Raw genomic sequence first — 13,915 nt, 5'->3', positions numbered from 1 at the left:
TCACGCATTGTGCAAATTCCGGTTCCGCCAAATTTCTACCTGGCTACTCAGAAGTTTACTTCTGTTTCATGAGGTTTTATGTTGTTTTTGAGTTGGATTTAATTTTAAGGTACCTCAAAAAATGATAAGAAAGCTTCAATTTATCGAAGTGAGAAAGAAAAGACTACATCATTGCGGTTCTTTGACTATTGTCTGCACTTTCACTTTTGATGTCTGTTGTACTTTCTGTTTGACTCAAGGAGTACACATGGCGAGATTATTATAAGTTATTTATCTGCAAGTTTCCTTAGAGACATGCTAATACTAGAATCCATTTTTTACGGTCAAAAAGAAAGAAAGATTTCATTTGTGGGCATCATTCTTAGCATTTAAGAATTTGATAACAAACAAGGGATATTTCATATGCTGGAAAGTTTGAAATGTTTTTTTTATTATTTATACAAAATTTTATTCACAAAGTGAATGTTTTGAAATTAGATCAAAGGATTTGTTTACATTTTTTAATGTATCATTGTTAAATTTATTCCAATCATTTGAAATATTTTAGTCAACACGTCAGTAAATTTTTTGACATAATTACTGCATATTAAAATCTTGACAAGCAACTAAATATATGTGTATATATATATATATATATATATATATATATATATATATATATATATATATATATGTCACTGGGTTCACATGTGCGTGAAAGTCAGTCAATATTGGGTCTCAATAACTCAGTTGGTTAGAGCACTGGCACAGTACGCTAGAGGCCCTGTGTTCGAGTCCAAGTTGAGACTTGACTTTTCACCACCTCACCTGTGACATATATATACTAAATCATACTGAGTAACTTTGGACAAAAGTATGTTAATAATATTGTGACCCCTTGGGGTAGGAAGGGGCATCTTCATGTATGCAGTGTTTAAATCTAATGGTCACAGAGCTTATACAAAGGATCAAAGTAATTAAGTTTTTAATTGATACATAGAAAAAATCTGTTTCTTGAGGGTGTGTTCCCCGAATGGCTACTCGGAAAAAACAACAAGTAATTATATATCACACTTAATTAAGGGGCCCTCTGAGGAGTACAGGTAGAGGATGCGTATCAATACCGCTAGATTTTCAAAATTTTCGTTACCGCTACATAGTCATTACCGCTACAAAAAACCTTACATTACCGCTACATAAAAAAGTATACATTACCGCTACATTGTGTACAGTACAACCTATAAATGCATGAGACCCGTTTCCCCTGCTCATCACGGGGAGGTGAATGTAGGACTTTGAGCAGGATGGTTTTTTAAAAATTATTTAAATCAATTTTATTTCATAAAACGCAACAAAAAATTAAAATCAAGCACTGTTCATATATAAAATTTTAAGTTTTGTCAAATGTTTTTTTACACTATCGCTAAAGCCTTGAAAGCCATTTGCTTGAAATATTGTTGTTTTCTAAATTTATAACCATCGATAAGTAAGCCGGTGTAATTAAACTTCGACTGCAGAGTTATTTATATAAATAAACTCATTCTGATAATGTAGATAGTGAGTGAATTCTTTTGATTAGAACTCATATACCGAACCATACCTGGCTATATCGATATGTAGCGGCAATGATTTGTTTTGGGCTGATTTAATGTGTAGCGGTAATGAGTTGTTTTTGGCCGGAAAAATGTAGCGGTAATGATCGGTCGAAAATCTGAAAAAATGTAGCGCTTATGAGTTGAAATTTTTGGCAATGTAGCGGTAATGTTGACCTCCCCAGGTAGACTTACCTGTGTTTACCTGGATAAGCAATATTTTATAAATCAGATATATTCATTCAATTTTATTTTAATAAGGAGTTTTTTTTTTCTTTTTGGAAATATACTGAAACAAAAAATAGATAAATATAAATAGATAAAACTAAGATTTAAGAAAAGTAAATTTTATATTGTACCTTTAATTTATTTTTTCCCAAACTATTCAATAGTATTGATTGAGAATTTCAAAGTTATTATCCCCTTTTTGTGCTACATTTTCAAACTCTTATAAATAAATTGACACAAATGATTTTTTTCTTAAAATAATATAGGTATTTATATATGATAAATAAAGTGTTTCTATAAAGTTTTGTCTAATTTTTCATTTATTTATCATTTTTAATTATTAAGAATTCTTTTAAATCAGCATAAAATACAGAAGTTTGTTTCAATTTGTATAATAAATATAGACGATTCGAGATAAAAACAGAGCCCAAGAGAAAATGACAGGGTGGACCTTAAAACTGTAAGTCAGTACATGTGTATAACGTGTGTCCAATCCATTGAACGTGCTCAATAAAATATGTTTAAATCAATTACATCAAACAAATTTACTGATGTCCCTAAATGACCCTTTTCAAATTCATCCGTCATTCTCCGTTGTAGACATGGGAAAATAAATACAATCTGGTCCATAAAAGAATTTGTTGGGTTCACTTTTCATAAATTGCGTAGAGGTATTTACCCAATATAACTTTGGATAGTAATATAAAGAATATTTTTAGTTTCGATTGGAGAAACTTTCTTTCAACAAATGCATCTTAGTCAAAGAAGGGGGATAACCTTTATCTTTATCTTTCCATATGCTCCTTGTGTATCAAATGTATAGAAAATAAAGACCAACTTCAGTTACTCTATTTTATAATTATTTATACTACAGATTCCTTTTTTCACCCAACAGGCAAATAGTATCTGAGAGAGGGGGATTGTGGGGGGGGGGGGGGGATGCCCCCCCTTTTTTCCAGAAACAATTTTACTATATATTAAATGTTAATTGAAAGTAAGCACTGAAATAGGATTTTAGAGCTGGGAAAATTTACTTCTCGTAGCATAAAAAACTAGAAAAAGGGACAGGGTAGACCTTAAAACGCAGTATAATATAAGGTCCGCCTTCTGTATTTCAGATATTTTCATGTAAATATTGTAAATATGTGTGATATGAAAGTGAAACAATGCTGTTTAATATATAATGTGAAAATCAGTGCTGCTGAACAATAGAACTTCAAGATAATTTATATTTTTTTAGTATGTTTTGTGCTTGTAAATTATTTATTTAAAAAATATGTATATAAAATATTTATTCATACTAATGCTCAAATAAAAAAAATGAATTAAAAATCCATTTTATTTTATTGAAATTCTGGTAGATAATTCATACAGGTAAGTCTACCTGTACCCCTTAGAGGGCCCCTTAATTGAGTGTGATAATTACTTGTTGTTTTTTCCGAGTAGCCATTCGGGGAATAAACCAATTCATCTTACATTATAATTCTTTATAATATTAATATGTATAGTTCTCAAGAATTTGGTTAAAGAAATGCCCAACTGGGTGGGGTTGCAAAGTGTGTGTGTGGGGGGGGGGGGGGGGGGGGGGGCAAATAGGGTTGACATGACTATATCTCACTTTAGTCCATGGGCTTATGATTGGGTTAAGAGTCCAGTAGTCAGTATTTTGGGACAATTTTTTAAGGTTTTGATGAATCTTGTTAAATGTATTTGTGAGCAATGCAGATCGAAAGTCTACTTGAAGTGAAATTTATAAAAAGAAGTAAACATTTATCATTTCAAGTTTTTATTTCAGATCTAATTAAAGCAGCTTAAGTGATGACGTGGAGTCAGATATGTAGTTTTATCGGCTGTCCACTTGGATTACTTTATATTTTAAACATTTTCCTGTCTCACAAGAAAAGGAAAAACTTAAAGGGAAAAGTTGTTCTAATAACAGGAGCCAACTCAGGATTAGGAAAAGGTTTGTTTTTATAATCTTAACAAATTTAACATAGGTTAATTAATCTTATATCTAATACTGAGCATGTTGACTGCTGAGACAATACATAATATTGTAGTAATTAAATTGAAAAAAGGAATGTTACATGTATTTATTATTTAAAGAAAAATATTTCAAAGAAATATATTCTCTATTTTCAGCATGTGTTTCTGCATTTCATCAAGCTGGGTGTAAGGTTATCATGGCAGGGAGAAATCAGGAGCAGTTAAATCAAGTGAGAGAGGAAGTTATTCAGAAGCAGGTACATTCTCATCGTCCTCTTAACAAAGGTATAGAGAAAAATAATGGTTTTGCCTATCTATGTTAGCCACAAAGCAAACTTTTGCAAAATATTTGTCTAATAATTTAAAAAAAAATTATTACTACTTTATAATAATAATCAGTTATGACAATTTTGCTTACAGATGCCAGAGACTTTTTCACCAGAAATTCTCATCATGGATTTGATGGACTACAAAAATATGCAAGAACATATTTCCAGGGGATTGAAATTATTTGGACAGATAGATATTTTGATAAACAATGCAGGGATCAGCTACAGAGGGGAGATAACCAGTACTCAGATACAGGTGGATGAAAGAGTGATGGCTGTTAATTATTTTGGTCAAATTGCTTTAATTAAAGGTAACTAACTTACAAAAAAAAAAGAAGATCGTATTTATGAGGAATTCCTTTTATCTTTTATAATATTTTTAGAACTGCTGTAACCTTAGTAATTTGGAAAAGAACAGGGTCACCCAATATGAAGTGGATAAGACTTGTCTGTAATTATTGTGTCCCTCCAAAATTCATATTGCTCTAAGGGTTTAAATGAATATAGGCTATGGCATAACCCTGATTAATTGTCATTAAGACACAATTCAAGGTCACAGAATTTAGAGAAGTACTTCAGAAATATGTGCATAAATTTTTCCATACAAAACTTAACATTCTGAGACATTTTCAGGCAGCCCAGAAGTGAATAAATGTTCTTTGGCCAGTGACATTTTCATACAAATTTCATAGAAAAGATGTTAGAAATTCAAGTCCTATTCATTGGAAAGCTGTAGAATGTTGTGAAAAATAATAGGTGACCCTAAGTAATACATGTACTGTGGTATACTTTTCAGAGGTTTTACCTCATATGAAACAACAAGGAGGTGGATCTGTTGTTGGTGTGAGCAGTGTTCAAGGAAGGATTGCCATTCCATTCAGATCAGCATGTAAGTTGAAACTTTGATTAGAGTTATCATATACAGTACTAAAAATGTGAGTGAAAATCTTATTGTCAGCATGCTCTTGGACTGGTTTTAATAGAATGTGCGAAAGAAAAGCATCCTTACTTCATATACAGTAAAAACATATCTCAAGCTAGATGGGACCAAGAGAAAACTTTAAGGTACAGATTTAATTGGGGATTTGAGATATTGATGGTAAAATACTTATAGAATAATTGGGTTTTATCTTCTAAATCACTTCAACATATCTTTCAATGGTATTTGGAATAAAGGTACATTATTTCTCACAGATATTACTTTTCAATAGTTTTTCATCCATAAAATTAAATCCCCATTAAACCCACATTTTTTTTCACAAACCAAAAAAATTTGATTTTACTGTATAAAGAAGAAAATTAAGAACCACTGGGCCAGAAAAGCAAGACTTATATGGAAGAATCCTTGGGTAGTGCATTGTCGCAAACCACGGCCAAAATGTACGATCCTCTCCCATTCTGGCCATGGTTGAACGAGGAGAGAATTCTTCGTAGGTCATTAGAATATTGACCAATGCCAGTAAAGCATAGTCGGATGACGAACTTTATCACGACCTTTCAATATCTAATCACAGTTTACGAAATATTCCTTGTATACTGTTGATGTCAATTGTTACGATGGAAACAAAACTTCCCACTGACTGAATATGACGTCACAATAGAGAGGCGTAAATATTCAAGATTACAACACTTTTTATGATCAAGCAGCCACAGGTAGGAGAGAGCTTTATGCGGACTCTGGACCTTGGCTTGAGACAATGTGGGAAGTGTAGATTCTAAATTATTTGAATTTCAAATTGTACCCCTGGGGGTTAGGATAGGGTATTACATGTATAAGAGGATAAATCTGGGGAAGAACAGCAGGGCCAGTTACTCAGGTGAGCCTTGTGGTCCATGGGATTCTTGTTTCTCTGCCCCATGTAGTTTGAGATAACCAGGTTTGCCTGTATGTTATTTTCAAGATTATCTCTGAATGCATGTCCTTTAATTATTGAATATTTGTGAATACTGTTTCAATGTTGTATGTTAGACATGTGTATACTTTCTAGTTGTTGTTTATAGATGCAGCCTCCAAGCATGCTTTCCAGGCTTTTCTAGACACACTAAGAGCTGAGGTGAGCAGTGACAATATCCAGGTGTGTGTTGTCAGTCCTGGGTACATTCAGACCAATCTATCCCAGAATGCAGTTTGCGGTGATGGATCATCATACAACAGTAAGATCTTAATAATTACATTTAAATAAATCTATCATGCTTTTATAGCTGACCTTTACAACAGATGAGGTGAGGTGCGGTCAAACTTTTTAAGTTATGTTTCTTTGTTGTCAATCTGTTCTACATTTTCAACTTATCTTTAGAACCAGTTCTGCTAATATAAACCAAACATGGCACAAAGCATCCTTAGATGAAGAGAAAATATTTTCATTAAAAAGCCAAGTCACCTTCCAAAACAAGATGATTAATAGATAATGAAAATATGGTGTTTTCATTACAGAGTCTGCTGGAAAAGATGAATCTTAAGATAAAACTTCTTTCCACAGAGTAATTTCAAGGTTGTTGAAATAATGATCCTTCAAATGGTGTCTTTGGGGGTAGGGGGTTGAGGGTGGAAACCATTAAGGAGGGAGGAATATGGTGGACAGGCAGGCATGTGTTTTAGAATATGAGTTCAGTTGAGATAGTGATAGAGGTGTCACAGATTCAAACCCTGGTCTAGTTCATTTCAATTTTCTCCTAATAAGTCACACAAGCAACAAATTGAATCACTTTAACAACAAGCCATGTTTCAAAATTGGCTGTAATTAACTTTTGACTTTGAATTCAATGACATGGACTAAAATAGCCTTAGATATACAGGGAATGTTTAGTCTACACATGTGAATAAGATTGATTGATTGTATGTTGTTTAACGTCCCTCTCGAGAATTTTTCACTCATATGAAGACGCCACCACTTGCCGGTGGAGAGCTACAAATTTTATCTTATACTCAGCACTTAGGGCCATTGAGCTGTGAGGGATCTTTTTTGTGCCAGCACCTACTGCGACACGGGACCTCGGTTTATACGGTCTCATCCGAATGACCAGTCTCCACGTCCCACAGTGGGATTCGATTCCGCGACGTAAGGATAATTAACTCCTTACTTCGCGACTCTAGAGAAGATGCTCTAACGGGTGCGCCATGCGGGTGACTGAATAAGAGATACCAAGCCACAGGCACTTTTTTCTGTAATAAATTTTTGACCCATAGTATAATAATATTATTATATTATGGGTCAAAAAATAAACAAGTGCCTGTGTACCAAGCATATGCCTTAACTTATTACTTTTTTTCAGAAATGGACAGTACTACAGCCAGTGGAATGGACCCAGAGAAAGTTGCTTATAGGATACGACAAGCAGTGGAATTTGGAGAAAATGACATTTTGTTAGCTCCTTTGCTTCATAAATTTGTGATAATTATAAGGACTTTATTTCCCTCTTTGTTTTTTCTAATAATGAGTCAAAGAACTAAGTCAGGTAGAAAAGAATATTCAAAGCTGAAAACATCTTGAATTTAGTCAATGGTAAATTGTATTTCTCATATGAAATTAAGAGTGGAAACTTGTCATACTATGTACATACTGAGTAATCAGTGTTACTGTACATTGCATAAACTTCACTGGGGAGAAGCATTACTTTGATATTGATACACATGTCTTCCTTTTTTTTATGGGGGGGGGGGAGGCGAGTTGAAATGAATTATACTAAGTATGTTTGAAAAGGAAATTTTGCAAAATTAGAAGATACTTGCTTGAAAGAAAGTGAAAATTATCATGGCATGTATGCAAATTATTGTGCATGGAAAATTTTAGAAACTCTTGTTAGAAATTGTATATTATTAAATCATGTTTATATGTCAGAATTGCTTTTTGTGATTTAATTGCAGTTGTAAGGTCTACTTCCCATTTCATCTTTGCAAATTAAATTTTGATTTTGCCTTTAAATTAGTATTTTTTTTACAGCATTTGAAGCATGGTGATTATCTCAGAACAAATTATCATTGTGAAATTGATTACAGTTTAAAACTGGTTGACCATCAAGAAAATGCATGTATAAACACTGTTTGAAATGCTGCAACTATAATCACAAGGCTTTAGCCTACATCCTTAGTTAGAACCACAAAAAATCTTTTTGACTCATGATAAAATTGTGACAAACAGCATGTTTTATAAATAAAGAATTATTGCTTTTTTCTAAAATGCCAACTGAATATCTCATCCTTTTTTGTACTCTAATAATTGAATCCACACTTTAAATTTTTTAAAAAGTTATGTCCCTTAGCCGCCATTTTGGGGCAAAACTCATAGAATCCATTCTTCTTCCTATGAAGTGAAGGGCCGCTGCTGCGACATTTTCTCACTTTGATTAAAAACGTGTACGTGATGGGGACTCCACACACCTGTTTACAATTTAAAAAATTAATAAAAACATGTCCTGCTTCACTTATGGTGCCTTATATCCCTGAATCCTGGTCGTAAAGGACTTCAGGGACATGGCTGTGATGGTGTCTCAGTAGCCTTGATTGTTTTCTGGTTATACCCGCACTTTCTAAAGAAAGTTCGAGTATATTGTTGTTACTCATGTCCGTCTGTCACACTTTTCTTCCCTGAACTCCTTCTACATTTCACACAGTAGCTTAATCGTCTTTTGGGAGATGGTTGGTGGGGTCATGTAGATGTGCAGTAAGGTTTCGGAATTTTGATTTTGCCCCGGGGGGTCAAATGGGGGTCGAAAAATGACGTTTTTTATGCAAAAAGTCCCGTCTTCCCTGAACTCCTTCTACGTTTTACTCAGCAGCCTAATCACCTTTTAGTGGATGATTGGTGGGGTCATGTAGATGTGCAGTAAGGTTTCAGAATTTTGATTTTGCCCCGGGGGTTAAAATGGGGGTCGAAAAATGACGTTTTTTATGCAAAAAGTCCCGTCTTCCCTGAACTCCTTCTACATTTTACTCAGCAGCCTAATCACCTTTTGATGGATGGTTGGTGGGGTCATGTAGATGTGCAGTAAGGTTTCGGAATTTTGATTTTGCCCCGGGGGGTCAAATGGGGGTCGAAAAATGACGTTTTTTATGGAAAAAGCCCCATCTTCCCTGAACTCCTCTTACATTTTATTCAGCAGCCTAATCACCTTTTGGGAGATGGTTGGTGGTGTCATGTAGATGTGCAGTTAGGTTTTGGAATTCTGATTTTGCCCCAAGGGGTCAAATGGGGGTCGAAAAATGATGTTTTTCATGCAAAAAGCCCTGTCTTCCCTGAACTCCCTCTACATTTTACACAGTAGCCTAATTATCTTTTGGGAGATGGTTGGTGGTGTCAGGTAGATGTGCAGTTAGGTTTTGGAATTCTGATTTTGCCCCGGGGGGTCAAATGGGGGTCGAAAAATGATGTTTTTTATGCAAAAAGCCCCGTCTTCCCTGAACTCCTTCTACATTTTACACAGTAGCCTAATCATCTTTTGGGAGATGGTTGGTGGTGTCAGGTAGATGTGCAGTAAGGTTTCGGAATTCTGATTTTGCCACGGGGGGTCAAATGGAGGTCGAAAAATGACGTTTTTTATGCAAAAAGCCCCGTCTTCCCTGAACTTCTCTTACATTTTACACAGTAGCCTAATCATCTTTTGGGAGATGGTTGGTGGTGTCATGTAGATGTGCAGTAAGGTTTCGTAATTTTGATTTTTCCCCAGGGGGTCAAATTGGGGTGGAAAAATGACGTTTTTTGTGCAAAAAGTCCTGTCTTTCCTGAAGTCCTCCTTAATGTTACTCAGAAGCCTAATCATCTTTTAGGAGAGTTAAATATTTTGAAAATTATGTAAAACATCAACGTCAAGGGGTAAAAAAGCATCGCATGCTGGGAAACACCTTGAATTCTTATGAGTAATTAATGTACATGTCAAATGTGAGAGTCATATCTCATCTCAATCAAAAGTTATAAGCAAATGCAACATTTTTGAAAAGTAGGTTAGGCTTCAAGGTCAAGGTCACAGAGTAAAAGTCATGATTCATTTTGAAAGGTCTTATCACAGGTAATAATATACGTGCATTATAATATGAATGCCCTAACTTTTCTCTTTCAAAATGATGAATTTATAGCAATTTAATTTTTTTGCAAGTAGGTCAAACTTCTAGGTCATATGTAAAAAAAACCCCATGCCATTCTCACAGGTAAATACTAGTACATAAGTTTAATATGAATGCCTTGTCTCTTCTCATTCAGTAGATATGACCGTGATGACCAAGGTTAAATTTATTGAGACAGATGGACAGTCTGACATACAAATGTACATATTTCTATATGAATTGGGTAAAATTGGCCCAGTGGTTTTAGAGAAGTTAAAAATGTAAAAAGTTTTCAGACAAACAGATGGACAACACGTCACGACAGACATTATATGATAAGGAAACCAGAAAAGCTCAAATGAGTGTTTTGAAAGGGTTACAATATGGTTGCAGTATTTGAAAAGCTGTTCTTTTTCATGCAGAGATATGCATGACCAACATATTCATGTTTTATATTTTCTTTAGTAATTTGTTTGTTTGTTGTGAATACATCTCTCTCGGGAATTTTTCCCTCATATGGAGACACCACCAAATAATAATGAAGACAAGATGTGTTTGTGAAACACTGATGTCCCTGTATGGAAGCCTATGGCGAAGGTTGAAGTTTCTCAAATATATGTCAAACTCAAAGGTCAAGGTCAAAGAGTTCAAATTGTTGGTATCAGAAGAAAGTCTTGTCACAAGGAATGCACATTTGAAATAAGTAATCCCTAGTACTTCCTGTTCAAAAGTTAATTGCCAAGGTTAATTTTTTTTAAGTGGTTCAAACTCTAGGGTCAAGGTCAAACATATTTATACCTGTTGACAGTTCACAATGAATACACATGTTAAGCATGAAAGCCCTAGCACCTACTGATCAAAATTTAGGCCAAGTTTAAAGTTTGGTATTTTTCTTGTAAAAATGTGTATCCTAGGTCAATTAAGCGATCAGAGGTAAAAATCAATGGTACCCAAATGAAAGGTCTTAATTGTCACAAGAAATAAACCTATAAAATGTGGAAGCCATTTGTATAGCCCATCCCACTTAAAACTTATGGGCAAGGTTATAGTTTCTGCAGACAAATAGACAGACATAATATAAACACAAAAGAAACAAAATATGTATAATTAGTCAAATGGAAAAAAAATTACTATTTAATTGGAATCACAAAATAGATTGTTATTTCAGGGACAGGGAGTGGGTAGGGAGATTGACCCCCCCCCCCCCCTGGAATTTGCTTTGCTATTTAAACAAGACTATATACTGAAGCAAATAAAAAATGACTTTGCAGTCTTTGGACATCCTCCCCCTAACTTAGAAAACATTGACCCCACTATCATTGTTTTATTTTGTTTATTTGTTTTCAGTTTTTTTCTCCTGCTTGTCAGGAAATTCTGGGCTGGAAATTTTTGACTGAGATGTGAACCCCCTTCCTTACTCCCGAAAAAAATTCTGGATCCGCACCAGTATTGGCAGTAACTGAATGTCACATCGACAACGGGAGATAACTTCACAATATGAAATTCGTCTAGTGTGGCATGCGATGATCTTTGACCCTTTGTGAACTTTAACCTAATCTTTAGGATTTATTTTACCCCCCACTATACTTAAACTTGTACTTACCGACCTCCATAGGTCTTGTCAGCTTCATGAAGTAGAATCCAATTAGAACACAAAATAAATTAATCCAATGCACTAATGCTATTCCATTCGGCAAACCTTCGTGCCATCGATTCCGTCACCTTATCAGATGAAGTGGGAATCGGCCGAGGTGTGCCGAATGGAGTTTAATCTAAAAATATGATAATGGGTGACGCAACGTGATGTGATGTGGAAATTTACATGTTAACATGTATAGTACAAGAACAAACTTTAAATTAATTCATAACAAACGATGTTTTAACAAAACTGTTCCATCTAGCCTATTCCAAAAAGTATGTGCAGTGTGATTGTGGTGTCAAAGGGGGGGGGGGGGATTAGTAAATTTAAAAAGGTCCTATTATGAGCAAAACATTTATCAAAATCTAATTTACATCATTAATAGAATTCAAACTGGTATATAATGAATTAAGCATGTAAAATAAATATAAGAGGTTCTGATCGAGTTATAGGTCACAGGGAGAATTTCATACTCAATTTGATGAATACATGTAAATTATATAGAATTATTTTGACTTCTTCCTTGGAAAGCCGCCCAATATGTAGGAGCGTGTATTTAGAGGGAAACACCTTAGTGCGGGTATTACTGTCTCATGACAGCATCTAGTTTAATAATTTTTTTCAATGCTGCTTTTATCTATACTGTAATTTTTTTAATTTGTCATTTGAGCAGAGCTAGCTTAAACTACGGCATTGTTACTCTATACGTCCTACTGAAAATGAACAAATATCCGATGCCGTAACGTTACCTTTAATAGTTTTGTTCTAACATGCGTAGATTTATGTGATGCCAAAGTAAGCAGTTAGCAGTTGACAAAAAGCAGTTAGTTAACGTAGGCCTATACGTCAAGATGTAAATGAATGAAACTAATAACTTTAAAGAAACAACTGAAAAAAAATTATTAGAGAGGATTTCCCTCAATGTTGCTTTAAAAAAAAGAGATGATGGTTGTCTATCGGGTAAACTTACAACATATTTCTATGTAAAAAGAAGTTTTGAAATTGAAAAGTATTTATTATTAAAAAAATTTGAACAAAGAAAAATTATATGCAAATTAATTTAGAGTAAGTTCACATAACCTCAGAATAGAAAGTGGATGCAAACCACCCTTGCAAGAAATGAAAGAATTTGTAGAATGTGGGACATGAACTGTGTGGAAGATGAGATACACTCACTGATTGAATGTCCATTATATAAACATGATAGAGATGACTTTTTTAATATTGCTAAAAGTAATAAAAATTTCTATACTTTAACAAATAAAGAAAATTTTTTATGGATTATGTCTAATGAAAATGACATGTTGCTTATCAAGCTGGGTAATTTTTTAATCAATATCTTTAAAAAAAGAAATAGCAAATTATGCAATGTTAAACAAAGAAACAAATAAATACAAAAGAGAAATAATGTTTATACTCTAGTAAATAAAAAAAGCTTTATATTTACAGTATGTTGATTATATATGTTGTCAACATATATAATCAACATACTGTAAATATAAAGCTTTTTTTATTTACTAGAGTATAAACATTATTTCTCTTTTGTATTTATTTGTTTCTTTATTTATCATTGCATAATTTGCTATTTCTTTTTTTAAAGATATTGATTAAAAAATTACCCAGCTTGATAAGCAACATGTCATTTTCATTAGACATAATCCATAAAAAATTTTCTTTATTTGTTAAAGTATAGAAATTTTTATTACTTTTAGCAATATTAAAAAAGTCATCTCTATCATGTTTATATAATGGACATTCAATCAGTGAGTGTATCTCATCTTCCACACAGTTCATGTCCCACATTCTACAAATTCTTTCATTTCTTGCAAGGGTGGTTTGCATCCACTTTCTATTCTGAGGTTATCATGTAATCCCCAACTGCTGTATCATCATTTATCTTTTGTTAGTTGCTACTATCAATTTTGAATTTCTTGTATATTTTTCTTATTACTTATATGCCCTGATGGGCCCCAGATTGGTATTAATAAATCTTATCTTATCTTATCTATACGGAATTCAGTACCTTAGAGGCTTTTCCAAATTTTTAAAAATATTTTCCATCTGAAAAAAATGGTTATGAAAAAAATTGGGACGTCCTAACCATGCTAACGTAGTGCCGATTTTG

The 13,915-nt window shown here is 33.6% G+C and overlaps 1 protein-coding gene across 1 annotated transcript; it reads left to right on the top strand.

The window, feature by feature from the left end:
- The first annotated feature begins 56 nt into the window (after positions 1-56).
- LOC134250267 (dehydrogenase/reductase SDR family protein 7-like) lies at positions 57-7,768 on the top strand. Its single transcript, XM_062732619.1, has 7 exons — positions 57-109; positions 3,595-3,762; positions 3,942-4,042; positions 4,206-4,425; positions 4,911-5,003; positions 6,116-6,268; positions 7,388-7,768. The coding sequence occupies exons 2-7, from the start codon at positions 3,618-3,620 to the stop codon at positions 7,603-7,605; spliced, it is 930 nt and encodes a 309-aa protein (XP_062588603.1). The 5' UTR covers positions 57-109; positions 3,595-3,617; the 3' UTR covers positions 7,606-7,768.
- The last annotated feature ends 6,147 nt before the right edge of the window (positions 7,769-13,915 follow it).

The sequence above is a fragment of the Saccostrea cucullata genome, unplaced genomic scaffold (genome assembly GCF_032062105.1).
Source record: "Saccostrea cucullata isolate Sc308-1 unplaced genomic scaffold, CSIRO_AGI_Scuc_v1 ctg473, whole genome shotgun sequence".
Classification (NCBI taxonomy): Eukaryota; Metazoa; Mollusca; class Bivalvia; order Ostreida; family Ostreidae; genus Saccostrea; species Saccostrea cuccullata.
The sequence above is the reverse complement of the archived record's forward strand: the minus strand, read 5'-3'. Positions and strand labels throughout refer to the sequence as shown.

What these genes read in the sequence shown, in the direction of transcription:
- LOC134250267 (XM_062732619.1), top strand. Translation starts at nt 3,618, where the DNA reads ATGACGTGGAGTCAGATATGTAGTTTTATCGGCTGTCCACTTGGATTA. An exon ending in TCAAATTGCTTTAATTAAAG is followed by an intron (nt 4,426 to 4,910) that starts GTAACTAACTTA and finishes TATACTTTTCAG; the next exon opens with AGGTTTTACCTCATATGAAA. An exon ending in CATTCCATTCAGATCAGCAT is followed by an intron (nt 5,004 to 6,115) that starts GTAAGTTGAAAC and finishes TGTTGTTTATAG; the next exon opens with ATGCAGCCTCCAAGCATGCT.